The following is a 17,125-nucleotide window of genomic DNA, read 5'->3' as shown; positions in this document are numbered from 1 at the left end:
TGAATCCTCTGAAGCCAAGAATCAAAATAATTCATTTGTATAAGTATCAGTTGTATTACTTGAAAAAGAAATTGCATACTTAGCTAGATGCAACTTATTTATATATCAAAATATATATTTTAAAGTAAAAACTGAAACCCTCATTCTGCTCTCCAATTAAAATACAATTTAATTTCCTTTAACCTGCCTTTTTTCATATGGATTAAGATTAGATACAAATTTGATGAAAAGGAATTTAAGGCGTAGCAGATGTTAAGGGACATGGGAGAATGGGCTCAACATAAAAGTTTTGCATACATGAAGACATCCTTGTCTAATAAAATGCAATGTGCAGTGAATATACATGACTGAACAAGAAATAAGAGAGGAAGAGGAGGAGAAGCCAGGAGAGAAGGAAAGCAGGACAAGGACTGCAGGCAGCAGCACTCACGTCTGTGGAGCAGGTCCCAGTACTCATCGATCTGGGTTTGGGTGGGGAAATGACCACAGTCATTGAAGTATTTCAGCAGCTCACTTCTTTCTAGTCCTTGCCAGTCTTCTCTCTTGACAAACATGGTTTCATAGACTAAAGACCAAAAGATAAAATAATATAGTTTCTTTTACAAATGATGTGTCATGCACCAATTACCTACAAAGTTCTTCTGTCCTGGCGTTTTACTGTCAGGCAGGTTTCCCTTTACACCTATGGATGAGCCTTTGGCATTCTAGAAGCCAGTGTCAGTCTCCTGGCTAAGGGGCAGGAGGCAGGGCCTCTCTTCCTCACCCATTTCCACAGCATGAATTTCCTCAGACTAACCTTCAGTCAGGCTCCCCATGGAGAACACAGGACAGAGGTGGGGGTTCTATCTGTTTCATGACAAATGATCACAGACCTTACACATTTCAACACACAAACTACATCATTAGCTGTAGTATGGGATATTTTATTTTGATTAAGATATGTTCCTTGTACACATTAATAGGGCTCAGTGTGATAACCCAAGGCATATACACAGCACTGACAGATGTATGTGCACCTTATGACTAACATGACAATGGACACAAGTGTGCAGACAGTAGGCATCTCTTTGGGGTGCTGCTTTGACTTCCTTAGATACACACTCAGAGTGACTTGACTGGATCATGTGAGATTTATTTGTCTTTTCTTTCTCTCTTTTGTAAAAAAAAACAATGATTTTATGATCCTGGCACCTGAACCTAGGGCACCATGCACACAAGGCAAGAGCTCCATAGCTGCTGAATCTATCGCCAGCACAACTCTTTTATTCTTATTTTGCATCAGGGGATCACTAAGTTGCCTAGGCATAACCTGGAGCTTATAAACCCCTTGTCCTATTATAGGTCCATAACACCAGATCAACCCATTTTTAACTTTTAATTTATTTGTTTATATTTTTAATCTCCACACTGTCTGTTCCCTTTTGTCCACATTATCACTTAGCAATGACAGGAATCCCACGTTCCTGACTCCCAATTACTCATGTCAGAAGTCATCGTTTCTCCTGTAAACTTCTCACTTTTCAGCTTCCAATCCACATTCTAACCACTGGATTTTCCATTACACTTTGAATTTCTGAATTGGAAATACAGCTAAGAACAATATCTACATTTTGCTCACTAACTTCACAGCAAAAGAAGAAAAGAGAGAGAGAGAAAAGAGAGAGAGAGAGAGAGAGAGAGAGAGAGAGAGAGAGAGAGAGAGAGAGAGCGCTCAAGAAACTCCTACCTGAATATGAATGGCTATGCCAGATCTTCAAAGCCATCAGAAACACATTCAAATTAATATTTAATGTAGGTATATGTTTTTCTCTCTTTTCAAATCTACAAACTAAAGCTGCTGGATTCGGGCCCTATTCACATCCATTGTAGAACAGAATCCAATGGATTCGGCTCTATTCACATCCATCGTAGAACAGAACCTGAGACTCCTCCTGTTTCTGGACATTTTGACTTAGAAGTGCCAGCATTTGTGTTTCATTGCCTCAAAGCCTCTCCTAGCAAAGGGTTTCAATCTGTTGGCTTCTGGACACTAAACCAGAAGTCTTGGGGACTTAAGACCCCTGCAGAGTGAGTCTAACCCCTGCTGGTATGGAGGGGTGGAGGGAAGGGGTCAGCAATTGATGTATGAAAATCTAGTTTTTGAGAAACTTGGCTTCATTATTTTTATGAGTTGCCGTGACAGTGTGTTTTTTTTTTAACTTCTATCCTGTCCCTACTACATTTTTCTATGCCATTAATGGTACTTTATGGGATTGACTTTCACATAAGTTAGCTATGCTTGAATCCTTTTCTCAGGATTTGTTTCTCTAAAGACCTAAAATTAAGACACAGAGAATGCCCTTTTGTTACTTACATAAATATATTTTTATAAAGATTCATGTACTTTTATTAATTTTTCTTTGTTCATCCATATCTTTAATACCATCCTTTCATGACTATGCAGTGCATAGTGTACAATACAAACCTTCTGCAACTCTCTAGCAGAATTAATGAACTGAGCTAGTTAGCCAGTTTCAGTAACTGAAATTATGAAAAATAATACAGTTTAAAATTCTTGAAATATATTTTAAAAGGTTTACCAGTATTTGCCAAATATGAAAAAATAGCAATAATTTTATAGAAAACAGAAGAGAATTCTACAAGAAACATGACAAAAATACCTTGCAAATTATGTAAGTGAAGGTTATTCATAATTTTTTAAATTACCCCTTTAGCTATTCAGATTCTATGTTGGACAGAGTGCCATCAGTCTAAACAAATGTCTTTATTCTGTCTTTCTCTCATGCCAGTCTAACTAAAGTGATATGAATTCATAAACTGCACCATTGTTCTTTGTCTGTAATCTTCTAGTGCCTTCTCACCTTGAATAGGAATCTAAACAAGAAACACAAAGTTAACCATAGACGTTTAAGACTTTTACTCAATAATCTTGTCAGCTAGATACCACCAGAAGCCATTATGGAAAAACAGATATACATGGGGTATGCATGTGGTCCTCTGTATATGTTTTCAAACTAAAAATAAAATAAAATAAATAATAATAATAACAAATTTGAAAGCTGTAATTACAAGTCAAGAGTAAAAATTATATAGGTAGGGGTAAAATTAAAATAAACATGTTACTATAAAACTTTAAAAGAAACATAGTGACAGAATTTGAAGTATGATGATAATACCAGCCAAAAACAAAAAAGGGGGAAGGACGTTTAGGATATGCATGTGATTGTGAATTCTGTGGCTGAATACTAAAATAGACTCCTTCATGGTGCCTCTTAGGGATGGCCAAAGAAATACTATCAGTGCTCTGAATAAAGAGTAGAAGAGTCATATGGTCTGAATCAATGGTGGGAGCAACACACAAGGGTTTCCCATGAAGCAACATGTCTTGACCCACATCAGAGCATACCTGCTGTTGAGTAAGGGTCATTCTTGTTAAAGACCAAGCATGTGGAGAGAGGAAGTATAACAATGTGGATACATTGTAGTTATTGTGGATGCCAACTTAAATGTTCTTAGCTGGGTTATTGTGTGTGTGTGTGTGTGTGTGTGTGTGTGTGTCTGTGTGTGTGTCTGTGTGTGTGTCTGTGTGTCTGTGTGTATGTGTGTATGTGTGTGTCTGTGTGTGTGTGTGTTTCTATGAGAGAGAGAGAGAGAGAGAGAGAGAGAGAGAGAGAGAGAGAGAGAGGGGGNGAGAGAGAGAGAGAGAGAGAGAGAGAGAGAGAGAGAGAGAGAGAGAGGAGGGGGAGAGATACAAAGCAACGAGAGCCAACTCAAAAAGTAGACTTTGGGCCTTGATCAGTAACTTGTCTTGGTCTTGTTCTTCTCTTGGTCTTATTCTTCTCTCGCTATCTCTCCCATACAGCTCCAGCCTTCCTCTAGGGAACCCAGTTCCTATAGCTGCTAACTGCGACAGGTGGTGCCTGGAATATGGGACCTGAACATGTAAGGGCCAACTGAGGGAAACACTGGCTTGGTGGAGCTCCACAGAAAATGTAAGAAGATGGTATCTGGCACAGTAAGCAGCATATAGTATTCATGCTAGCACTGTCCTTAAACTTTTTGAAACTGTTGCTGTAGGGGTGAAAGGATAAGGGCTAAGTTGGGACAGCATTGACCCAGCACTGATCCCACTTAGAGGTTGACAGTGGAAAATGAGATCAGAAAATTCTAAACAGGTATTTGTCTGCAGCCTTCAAGTGCTGCTTCAGGTGAGAGGAGTAGGGCTTGAAGAACAATTGCTAGAAGACTTTTCAGATCAGATAGAGTCTTGCTGCCCATGGTTCCATGGAGAAAGAACTTTAGATAAGAGAACCTGGGAGAGAATTGGAGAAGCTCTGAGAAACACCCAGGCAGATAATGTCACCCTCTGCCTCTGGGCGCTCATAAAAGATGCTATTGATGAAGAGACCTCACAGGCATCAGATAGTGCCCAGGTAGAACTTAAAGAATCTCAGGAAGAATGCCTGTCTTAGCAAAAATCCTTGTCTTAGCATCTGCTTACATTATAAAGCCCATCTGTGGCAAGAGATCTCTTCCCCAGAGGGTAATTGGCAAATTTGACATAACATAAAGCTGAATTTGTCCTGAATTGCCCTCCTCATCTCTCCAGGTTAGAAGTTTAGAGCTTTGTATTGGGTTATTGGGATAACCAATTCCTTGGATGTGAGTAAGTGTCTCAAAGTCCAAGTTGAAGGCCAGTCTTGTCCTCTAATAAATGTTACATCAGCTCCAGTATCTATTAATCCTTCAAAGCTTTTTTCTTCAATTATTAATTTAAGATTAGGTCTCTTACTAGTAATAGATTGAACCCAGTACACATCAGAGGAACCAAAGCCACTCTGTCCTCTCTCACTCTTAACAAATCTGGACAGTAGTGGATGCAGGGGAACTAAGATAAGTTGAGCTATTCTTTGGTTAACAGGTACAGTTATAATACCATGAGGGGAAGCAGCCATAATTTTAATTTCTCCCTCATGATTATTATCTATAACATCTGGATAAATCTTCAGTTCTTTTACAGTAGAACTGCTTCGTCCTAAAAGAAATCCTCAAGTTTCTGCAGGTAAAGGTCCAAAACCACCTGTAGGCAGAGTTTGAACTCCCATTTCTGGGGTTAATACCACATGGGTGGTAGAACAGTGGTCCAATCCTGCACTTCCTGGGGATGCCCTGATAAGTTCAAAATCAGATTTCCTTGGCTAGGCAGCAGCTTTATGGCCCCATAAGCTTCTTGCTGTGGGCATCTCCAGACCTGAGGCTAGACCCTCTGCTCATTTTCTGACACGGGACAGCCCTGAATATCTGTCTTTGATTTACATTCTGTGGTCCAGTGGTTACCCTTCCTGCATCAAGGACAAACTCCTGGGGCATAGCCTGATTGCCTGCTCTCGGTGCCTCTATACCTAGGACAATCATTTTTAAAATGACCCAAACCTCTACTTTAAAACCTGCTTTATTCCCTCACTTCTATGCAAGCATTGCTTGTACAGTGGTTCCTTGCAAAACAGTGGCCATGGCCAATCCCTGATTATATGAAGGCCCATCTCTGCATGAAGATGAATATACCCTGCTAAGTCTGTCTGTCCTTTGTACAGCTGAATAGGGCATGACATGCTGCCTTAGCATTCTCATAAGCCAATTCTGTAACAAAAGGATTTCCTATTTGAGAATCTCCAAGAATTCTACTAGCTTCTTTTAGTAGCCTATCCACAAAGTCCTAGAAAAGCTCATCAGGGGCCTGCCTAATACTGGCTAAACTTTCCTGGAGATCCCCTTTAGTCGGTAACTGATTCTAAGCATGGCAGGCAGCCATTGCAACCTGTCCATACACTCCAACAGGAAACCCAATCTGATTAGCATTGCCTTCATATTGACCTTCTCCTAAAAGGATGTCAATATGCCAATTTAGGTTACCTGTCTGAGCATTCAAAGCAGCAGTTCTCTTACTCCAAATTAGGAAATTTCCTCCTGACAAGGTAGCCTTACATAGAGTCTTCCAATCTTGGGGGATTAAATTTGACTCTATCACAGTATCCTGTAATTCTTGTGTAAAAGGAGCTGTAGGGCTATTCTGTGCCACAGCTATTTTTAACTCCTTTATCACTTTGAACTCCAAAATCTGATAGTGTCTGACTCTATTGTTCTGCTGGTCAATTATCTCAACTATAGGGAAAGCTAGCATATCAGATGTATCCAGCCCTTTCCCTAAAGCCTGACTCACAGCTCTTTCTAGCTGTGATTGGTATATCTCAGTATAGCTGTTCTTCCCTGTATTTGACACCTTTTTAAGCTCCTGTAGCTCACTAGTCAACTTCTGCAACTTAATTTCAAACTCTAATTTACTTACTTGCATGTCCATTTGAGTAGCATCTCCTGTAGTAGAGGCCATAGGCAGAACAGGAGGTGCGAATGGAGGACAATCCTCATCATAATATTTGGCGGCTCCTTTTTCTGAATGAGCCTCCTCATCTAAAGTTAGCTCATCATTAGGATCTCTATACCTTTCTAATTTAGGGTTGAGAGGGCCCTTTTCTGAGAAAGCCCTCTCTAAACTTCTAACCTGGAGAGATGAGGAGGGCAATTCAAGACAAATTCAGCCTTATGTCATGTCAAATTTGCCTATTACCCTCTGGTGAAGAGATCTCTTGTCACAGATGGGCCTTATAATGTATAATCCTAATGAGGCAGTGACTAAGCAGATGCTAGGACAAGGATTTTTGCCTGATCAGGTGCTAGGAAAGGAAGGACAAGGTATTAAGACTTTTGAAAGTCCTAAACCTCACTCTAACTTGGGAGGATTGGGGTATTTTCCATAATGGCCAATATCTTGCCTGCATCCCATGCTGATAAAATTCAGTGGCTTAATAATATTCTGGTGTGGGATAGTCAGTGGACTTTATCTAAGGAAAAGATAGGAGCTGCCTCTTCTCTAGTGCAGGAGCAATTAGAGGCAGGATATTTAATAGAATCTCAGTCTCCTTGGAATACTCCAATATTTGTGATCAAGGAAAAAACCCAGTAAATGGAGATTGTTACAAGATCTAAGAAAGGTTAATGAAATCATGGCACCTATGGGAGCTTCACAACCCGGGCTTCCGTCTCTGGTAGCCATTCCTAAAGGATATTATAAAATTGTGGTAGATTTGAAAGATTGTTTTTTTTACTATTTCTTTGTACCCCGAGGATTATGAAAGATTTGCTTTCAGTGTTCCTTCTATTAACTTTAAGGAACCTATGAAAAGATATCAATGGACAGTTCTTCCTCAGGGCATGGCTAGTAGTCCTACCTTATGTCAAAAATTTGTGGCACAAGCCATTCAGCCTGTAAGACAGCAATGGCCAATGGTATACATCATCCATTATACAGATGATATCTTATTAGCAGAAAAAGATCCTCAGGACTTGCTTTTATGTTATAGAGATTTACAACAGCCCTTAGCTGATAAAGGACTGGAAATAGCTCCAGAAAAGGTATAGACTCAGGATCTTTATAATTATTTGGGTTTTGGACTTACAGATCAAGCTGTTTTTCCCCAGAAGATAGTTATTTGCAGGGAAAGTTTAAAAACTTTAAATGATTTTCAAAAACTGTTAGGTGATATAAATTGGCTTCACCCCTATTTAAAGCTCACTACAGGGGAATTGAAACCTTTATTTGATATTCATAAAGAGAGTCCTGATTCTACCTCCCCTAGATCTTTAACCTCAGAAGAATTGCTGGCCTTACAACAAGTAGAAAGAGCTACTGAAGAACAATTTGTTACTTTGATTACTCTTTTCCTTTACATCTGTTGATTTTTAATACAATTCATACACCTACAGGATTGTTGTGGCAAAGGGCTCCTCTAATGTGGATACATTCGAGAATATCTCCTAAATGTAATATCCTGCCATATTATGAGGCAGTAGCCTAGATGATTATACTTGGAAGGAAGCTGGTGCTGACTTATTTTGGCTGCCTTTTAGTGTAGATCAAGATACTTGGCTAAAGTCTTCTAGTAAGTATGATTCCAATCATGATTATGGCTAAAAAATCTTTATTAGCCCACAGAGTTAACTTGGAACATAGCCTCCACTATTTCCTGAGAAGTAACAGTTTTTCTGTTTTTGTCAGATTCTCAAAGCCACCTCCCCCACACTGGGAGGCCAGAGTTTGGACTTGATCATTGCTAATTTGCAACTGAATAGAGTGCTTGGGTCTTCCCCACAGACAACCTTAATCCTGTTGCTTTCCACTTTTGGCTTTGTATTTCAAGCAGGTCAGTTACCTCCATACAGGCTCACCTTCAGCAAAGTGCAGATGGCAGTAACTCATCATTATGAAGAAATGCATTGAGTGTATATTGTGACTTTGGTCTGAATGGGAAAAAGGTATGCAATGAGGACGGGCTGTCAAGGACTGGCCACAGGTCTGTGGCACTCTTATCAACCTAAGACAGAGGCATGTGCCAAGATGCCAAGGTGCCTATAATAACACCATAGGGCCATGTTTGTACCAAAAAAATACAAACAAGCTGCACGTGTTTTCCAGGATGGGTCAGAAAGAGTCTGATAGATTCAGTCTTAAGACAGATGAGGCCACCAGCTACCATAATTCCCAGACAGGATCATGGAGCATAAGTAAATCTTATGCCCCAGTCCAGCTAATTTTTAATAAATAAAAATGGAGGAACTGTGCCCTCCCCCAGCCTTGAACAGGCTGTTTCATATCTGGTATGCCACAGCATAGACCACCTAGGGTGGAGTCTTCAGACCAAGGTAAAGTCTGCCACATCTATGGTTTCTTCCAAGATGCCACTGCCTGCTGTGAAGCTGAACCTGTTTTTCTGATGCAATCCTGACAAAGCAAGGAGAGCCTGGGGTGGTGGGGGATGGGCTTCCCCCTTTTTAAGTTCAGACTCAGAAAGTAAACTTTAGGCCTTGATCAGTAACTTGTCTTAGTCTCATTCTTCTCTCCTCATCTCTCCCATACAGTCTCAGCCTTCCTCTTGGGAACCCAGTTCATGTAGCTGCTGGTGGCTACATAGAACATTGATACCCATAAAACTGTAAAATGATCCTGATTAAGTATAATTTACTTGTATCATTCATTTTAATTCTTAAAAAGATTGGTCTAGTAATACTACCTAAATAACACTCAACTGATTAAATATAAATAAAAAAAAAACCCAATGATAAAAATGTGTGTCCTAATTTTTATCAGCAGAATCCATAATAATTTTAAGTAATGTGTAGTTTGTTCTGCTCAGGGTACTTTAACATTTACCTAGTATTACAATTTAATATTTATTTCAGGAGTGGCCATCTCCTCCTCTTCGCCCAATAGAAAAAAAGTTACTCATTATAACTCTCAAGGCCTCCAGTCTTTCCATGGTCACTTCAAAGTTCCTGACTTATGGCTCAGGCTAAACCATTCATTTCAAGTCTCTTGGAAATTATGCCCCAGTATAGGGGAATGCAAGGGCCAGGAAGTGGGAGTGGGTGGGTTGGTGAGCAGGGGGAGGGGAGAGGGGAGAGGGAGTTTTTGGAGGGGAAACCAGGGAAGGGGATAACATTTGAAATGTAAATAAAGAAAATCTCTAATAAAAAAAAAATCTCTTGGAAATACAAATTTTTTAAAAAGTGTCTCAGGCTATATATGTCACTTGGTAGAGTGTTTGCCTGGTATGGATGAAACTCTGGGCTCTTCAACATAGCATAAAAACAGGCATGGTGAGAAAAACCTATAATCCCAGCACTTGGGAGGTGGAGGGAGGATGAGCTGGAGTTCATTGTCATTCATAGCTACATCAAGAATTCAAAGACAGCCAACAAATGAGAGCCCTGTCTCAGGAGAGAGAGAGAGAGAGAGAGAGAGAGAGAGAGAGAGAGAGAGAGAGATCTTTTCCATTATTTACTGGTCTCTGGAACAGTTCAGATATCCTCTATGGAATTTGATTCTTTATCTGTGTTTCCAACACTTTCCCTTTAAATTTCATTTTACACTTGTGTAGCCAAATAAGGATTCTGTTGTTTATAAACAGAGACCTAATGAATTAAGTACACAGCATGCCACTTTAAAATGCAAATGGAAATATAAAAAACAGTTTCCCTTCTATTGCTAGGAGTAGATATAAAGTAAAATTTGGTTCTAAACCTAGCACCAAACAAGAAATGACTACTGTACTTACATTTTTTTCTGTCCATCCATTCTTCTAACTCTCCAAAGTATATAATCTGTCTTGTCCTCCAAAGACCAAGTCGATGTCTAACACGGTGGATTAAGCACTGATACATTTTTATAACTGTTTTCAAATTTGGCCCATGATAGAAAACCTATGAAAGTAAAAACATACCACAATGTTCTTCATATATTCCTGTTATTTATACCCATTTGGGCATCCAGAGTAAACAGTTTAGGTAAAAGTCATTCTTGAACGTGTTCTGCACAGAAATATTTACCCGCAGGGCACTGTCCTCTAAGCACTGACAGCCATTCCTATCACCAGACCTTCTGTGCTGGGTAGTTTCTGTGTTATTTTGATACAGGCTAGATTCATTTAAGAAGAGGAAACCCCAATTGAGAAATGCCACCATTACACTGCTTGTAGGGCACTGGGACCATTTCTTAATTAACTATTTATGCAGGACACTCCAGCCTACTAGAGGTGCAACCACCCATGGTGAAGTAATCCTGAGTGGTATGAAAAAGCAAGTTGAACAAGCCATGGTGGGAAAGGCCATCTGCATTGCTCCAGGCCTTCTGCTTCAGTCACTTCTCTGCCTTCCTTCAGTGATAGAGTGGAGTCATGCTATGTAAACAAAATCATACGTCCTTCACAAGTTGCTTTTGGTCCTGGTATTTTATCACAGTAAAGGAAAGCAAATTAGGACACCTGTCCTGCTGTAACAGACTGAATTCTTGTGAACTGTGAGCCAAAGTAAACCCTTCTATTTTACATTGTTTTTTGTCAAGTATTTGGTAATACTGATAAAAGTAACTACTACAGAATATATGAGAAAATACTGATTAAATTCTCTAACACTATAATGCAAAATTTAACATAAATTATTGATAAAATATTCAATTTGTATTTACGTAATGGGCAAATCTACACTATCTTCTTGGGTGCTTCAGTCTGTTGTTTGTTTGTATTAAATTGTTTTTGTCATGTCATTAGCACAAGGACACTTAGTGGGAAGTGATTCCAATATTAGCAAGAGCACACCCTTCCCTGTTTACTACCCATTTATCTTTTTCTAGCTTTGCAAGCTCTGGTCCTGTTTGCTTGTTTTTCATTCTCTGTGCAGTTCAGGACTTTTTCAGAAAACTTTTAAGATCCGTATGTTTTCTTAACCCTAGTATCTATCTCAGTGAATGAGTTTGTGTTGTTTTTATTCAGCTCTTAGAAACTGATGTGCTAGTCCCTATGAGGAAATACTACCTGGTCTGGCGATCAAACCCTGTATAAACACTGACATATGGCAATATTTGAGAGAGTCTTTATTCCAAAGCCAAAAAAAGTAAGGAGGCAAAGATACTTAAATGACTAAATCAATGAAATAAAATTTAAAATAACAAAGTGAAATAAAATAAAATATTCTAAACAGCCACCTTGAGTTTATATGCACAAGAATACATTAAATATGCAAGTAACAAAGGCAGGAAACACCAGTTGTGATTCTGATATCAATTTTTCCAGTCAGTGAAAATTTACTGATACTCGTGGCCATCCAAAAATGTAGAAGACACTATCTCTTTCTTCGATTTGGTAGCTACCTCATAATTGGTTATTAGGTTATTGTCCTAGTAGAATACAATTCTTTGAGATTAGGACTTTTAGTTGTTCATTAAATTGTCTACAAGGCCCAGAACTTTCTTATGACTTATTTGGAACCTAATGCATGTTTTCAAAATAATTAAGTAGAAGTGTATAATTGTACACTGGGATCAGGGGATTTTTTTTCCAAAGCATTCTAAAGTAGTCTTAGCCAAGAGTGTTGTTTCTGTCTACTGCTCACTCCCATAAATTTTAGAATCATTATTCTTGATGGTAATTAGAGTCATTGGAGTAGACATCATTGTTCCAGTAAATTATGTATAGTACAGAAGAAACCTATAAAAGAAAGATTGAGATGGATCCAAATCAAAGGCACATAGATCTATTCTATAAGTACAAAAGCAGTAGCAAGAGCCTCTCTTTTGTCACTCTCTGCCCCTAACACATTATTCAGAACACCCCATGTTCTAAGCTGAAAACTCATGTCATTGATCTACTTACTGTCACAAATTACATACATGGTATAAGCCTTGATTCATAATATGGTTTTCAACATGACTTTTAAGAACCCTCTTAGAATGCCTCTTATCTTTAGCTTCTTCCAATTCCACTGCCTTCACAAGACTCCACCTGCTCCACAAGTGTTCCATCTCACCCAAGTCCATTGGTATTGTCTTTCCTAGTGCCTCTATGACTCCACAACCATCGATAAAATAGAACTCTCCACATCTCTGTATATTGGCACTGACCAACCCCTACACTGGACATTGCAATTTGGGTTAAGTTACTGGCCTTGTAAATTAAGTATTCATAATTAAGTATTCATAGAGTACCTAAGATTTTTTAAAAGTCATCTGTACTTTTAACTACATTAAATCCTATACTAGGAAATTGAACCCAGTATCTAATGACTATTATTATATTTAAAAATGTACACTGTTGGATTGATGTGATTCTCTTTTAGTTAGAAATATTAAGTAAAATAGGCTATATTGTTAAGTCAATGTTCTACAGGGAACTAGGAACCAAACATTTATATAACAAATCTACCCTATATGAAGTCAACATGGGGTCCCTGAATAGGCTAAGCAGAATTGTTGTTTCTATAGATTTTGACACACAATGATGTGAGGTTATTAATATTGTATCAACTTTTCAAAGGATTTTATAAGCTTCAAAATATTAAAGACCTTTAACACATGTGTTGTCCATTGCTATACCAACTTTAAAACTTAGATTTTCAAAATATTTTAAACACTTTTTTAATCTAACCTTAAAATTTTGACCAATATCACCTAAGGACTAAAATTATTTAAGTTATAAATAAAATATTGATATTAAGTAAGACTTTAGAGATATTACATTAAGAAATATTACTCTGTTTTGTGTTATTGTAATTTTTAGGATTATTATATTGAAATTAGAAACTGACAAACAGATTTTTTTTAAAGAAAAGAACTTTTTGAATGGTCGAAATTATGCTGGTCGAAATCTCCATGATCTTCTAATTTATGACTGATAAGATAACTGAATACTACTTCATTATTTCCAAATATGTCCAACAATAGTGAAAACCAATCACTGTAGTAAGCAGTGCCCATAGCAAAGGTTTAGAAGTCTCCCAGTAAAGGGATAGCCACAGTACTGGCAATTATTCAGTAATTTGCTGTGCAGCTTCTTGAGCAGTATTTCCCTCAAGATTTACCAGTAGCAACCTTTCTTTCTTTTTTTTTTTTTTAATATACTTACAATGTATATATTATATTGTATTTTTTTCTTTTTTTAATTATTATTTTCTTTATTTACATTTCAAATGCTATCCTGAAAGTTCCCTATATTCCCCCCCTGCCCCTACTCCCCTACCCACCCACTCCCACTACTTGGCCCAGGCCTTCCCTTGTGCTGGGTCATATAAAGTTTGCAAGACCAAGGGGCCTCTCTTCCCAGNCCTACCCACCCACTCCCACTACTTGGCCCAGGCCTTCCCTTGTGCTGGGTCATATAAAGTTTGCAAGACCAAGGGGCCTCTCTTCCCAGTGATGGCCAATTAGNCCATCTTCTGCTACATATGCAGCTAGAGATACAAGCTCAGGGGGTACTGGTTAGTTTATATTGTTGTTCCACCTACAGGGTTGCAGCCCGTATTGAAAGCATCATTTACTGTGCTAGAAGCCTGTTCCTGTAGCATTTTGTCAGTACACAAACGACTTTAGCCACATTAATGAGGCAGCTATTTAATTCACAAAATACCATGCCAGTGATAGAACAAGCATAGCAACAAGTCAATGATCATAACAGAATTTATAACCAATAAAAGTCTACAATCTTTCTTCTATTGGCTCTGATCCCCTAAGGTACTTCCCTCTGTTTTCTTCTCGTCTTCTACTGCCTTGGAGAAAGTCATTGGTCTTCATACCAGTCTCTCCTTCTGAGCCTCATCTTAGTTACAATGTTGCTAAACTTTCTGAATTCATTTTTGTTCCAGAGGTTATGAATGACTACTATTCTTTCTGATAGCAGGAAATAATACAATTAAATTATGTAAGATATAAAAACTGACCACAAAGAACATTAAAGCTCTGCCTCAGTAGAAAACCAGAGCAAACTTCTAAAATAATGCTTTATTGAATTGATTTATTTATTTCATATTTAGTACTTGAGTAAAGAGAAAGACCATAGGTTAAACACTGTTTTCTATACTTTAAAATAGTAGCAAACAAGACAGGGGTTATAATCTAACTCAAAGAATTTAAACACATAAAGAGATAGTGAACAAGAAAAATAGCAAATAATAAGATATATGGTTGAAATGCTAGAGACTATATATTATATGTCAAAGCAGTATGTGCTGATAAGAATGCAAAAATGAATCTACAAACTCTCAATTAAATTATAAAAGTTGTGTTTCCTGTGTTAGTTAGTTGTCTCTTGGCTGTGGTCAAATAACTGACAAAATCAAACTGTGGAATGAAGGGATGACTGTTGTTTTTGTTGTTGTTTTATTATTATTTTTCAGTCCCAGGAGATGAAGTCCACAATGGAAGTAGGGGTATAGCAGGAGTCCCAGGAGGAGGCTGATCACCCTGTGTCTACATGGAGCAGGGACATCCAGGAGGAGGCTGATCACCCTCTGTCTACATGGAGCAGGGACATCCAGGAGGAGGCTGATCACCCTCTGTCTACATGGAGCAGGGAGAGATGAATGCTAGTGCTCAGCTGGGTTTGTCCTTTTTATTCCGTCTAGGACTCAGTCCATAAAATGTTAAAGTCTACATTAAAGGTGGCTTTTCCTATCTCGTGACCAGAAATTTCCTTCTGTGGCGAATTTACATCCAGTCAATTTGACAATATTACCCAGTAGCACTCATGTACATGGTATAGATGATCATGATGCAGAGAACTAGTAGATAGAAGAATGTAGGAGTCAGATACGCATTGTAGATCAGGGATTGGGAAGGTTGGTTGCTTGAATGACTTAGAGTTTATGAGAGCAGGAGGAGGAGGAGGAGGAGATGGGGAAGAAGAAGAGGAGGAGGGGAAGGAGGATATGAGGAGGGGCTTGAGGAGGAGGAAGAAGAGAAAGAGGAAGAGATAAGGAAGACAAAGAGAAGGAGGAGGAAGAGAAGGGAGAGGGGAAGGAAGAAATTAGGAAGAGGAGGAGGAAGAAGGAGGAAGAGGAGAAGCAAGAGATAAAATTTTCCTTGGATATATTTAAAAGTCAAAGCCATAAAATAACAGTGTACAATTAAAATTTGGAGTTTATGAATTCCTAAAGAGTATGCAAAGAAGCACCACATGGTGGCCTTTACAGAATCCAGAGACAGGAGGTCATGTCCATGTCAGGAAGTTCACACTTCATGTCCTATTAGTATAAGGCAGCATAAGACTATGAGAAGTAGAGAAATGTGTCAAGCATAAAATGTAGCATATACTACAGAGGACTGAATGAAAATAAGCCAATAATCAAGGAAATTCACTAGAAATGTTCTGTAATTCTCCATGTGAGAGCAGATGAAAATAAAAATCTGAGTAATTCTCCATGTGAGAGCAGATGAAAATAACAATCTGAGGGAAAATGCAGAGGAAGAGACTATAGGCAAATATGTGGAACTCACAGCAATTGTGTGTGGCAACAAAAATGTCAAAAAAAGCAGATAATTCTAGGCTGTGATTACATGAGGGATATAGAACGTGTGCAGTGCGGGAGAAAAGATACACTTAATGTGTGACCTAACTATGGAAACTTCAAGTAAGAAATGCAATACCTGGGCCTGAGCTACAGAGAAATGACTATAAGTAGCTTTGATTGGATTACGAAATTGTCCTGCCAGAAGTAGCTCAAGTAGGCACTAGGCTATGTAGAGTAAGCATAGTCTTGGGTGCCACACTGTCAGGCAATCAGCTGCTTGACTTGACTTTGAGAAGATGATGTGACTTACGGGAGCTTGGATTTCGTCACATATAAAACAATCAGTGACTACCTAACAATTAGTGATGGATAAACAGTTAACTTTTAACAAGACATTAGATTTAGTATCAGAATGAAATAAACAATTTACACTTTCACTTACAAACAAGCAGATAGCTGTGTTCTTACAAATAGGTACTCTGGGGACCTAACAAAAAGGTCCTTCCAATGGGCTACTCTGAATAATGTGTGTGCTTCTCCACAGTTTGACAAGCTTTAGTCTTCAAGGTGAAGGCATGTCTTATGCCCTCATAGTTTTACCATGACCCATCCATTTGGGCTTCTCTTCTATTTGGGCAGCCAAAAGGGATACTAAGTGTATCAGCTAAGTGGTGCTGTTTCTAAAACTTGCCAAGGCAGATGTGGGAGGGAAGGGTTGTGTACAATTATTTTCAAAGGAAATGTTTAATGCACTGCAAGACTACACAGGAGCTTGGGAAGCAGTAAGCTCCTAATTGTTCTAGCTAGAGAGTACATAGAAAGCAAACAAAGACACTGCGCTCTAGTCCCAGACCGACTGAACGCTGGATAACCATAGTATTTTGCTCGGTGCCTAAATTCTCAGAGGGCAAAACTGTTTCCAGAACAAGTTACTCATTTGATTTTTCTCAATCAAAATTTATAGATGTTTGTAGAGATAGAACACTTTTAGACAAATTACACACTTATTTCCAGGAAAACTATTCAAATTCTATAATTAAATCTATATAAGAAGCCAGAAGGTGGCGGTGCATCCCTTTAATCCGGTTTCAGAATTTTCCCTGTCCAATCACATTAGGGCAGCAAGAGGACTGTGATTGTGCAGGGGAAAAGGAGGTGGAGCTAGGGGAGAGAGAGAGACAGAGAGAGAGACAGAGAGAGACAGAGACAGAGACAGAGACAGACAGAGAGAGAGAGA

At 38.6% G+C, this 17,125-nt stretch overlaps 1 protein-coding gene across 1 annotated transcript in view; it reads right to left on the bottom strand.

Moving 5' to 3' along the window:
• Positions 1-17,125, bottom strand: part of Iqcm (IQ motif containing M) — a 352,279-nt gene that overhangs the window by 179,616 nt on the left and 155,538 nt on the right. The window contains exons 8-10 of the mRNA XM_021220812.1: positions 10,441-10,528; positions 10,170-10,314; positions 431-565 (exon numbers count right to left, since the gene is read on the bottom strand). Of these exons, the coding sequence (XP_021076471.1) occupies positions 431-565; positions 10,170-10,314; positions 10,441-10,528 (368 nt within the window). The remainder of the gene's footprint in view (positions 1-430; positions 566-10,169; positions 10,315-10,440; positions 10,529-17,125) is intronic.

This window comes from Mus pahari, chromosome 20 (genome assembly GCF_900095145.1).
Source record: "Mus pahari chromosome 20, PAHARI_EIJ_v1.1, whole genome shotgun sequence".
Lineage (NCBI taxonomy): Eukaryota > Metazoa > Chordata > Mammalia > Rodentia > Muridae > Mus > Mus pahari.
The sequence above is the reverse complement of the archived record's forward strand: the minus strand, read 5'-3'. Positions and strand labels throughout refer to the sequence as shown.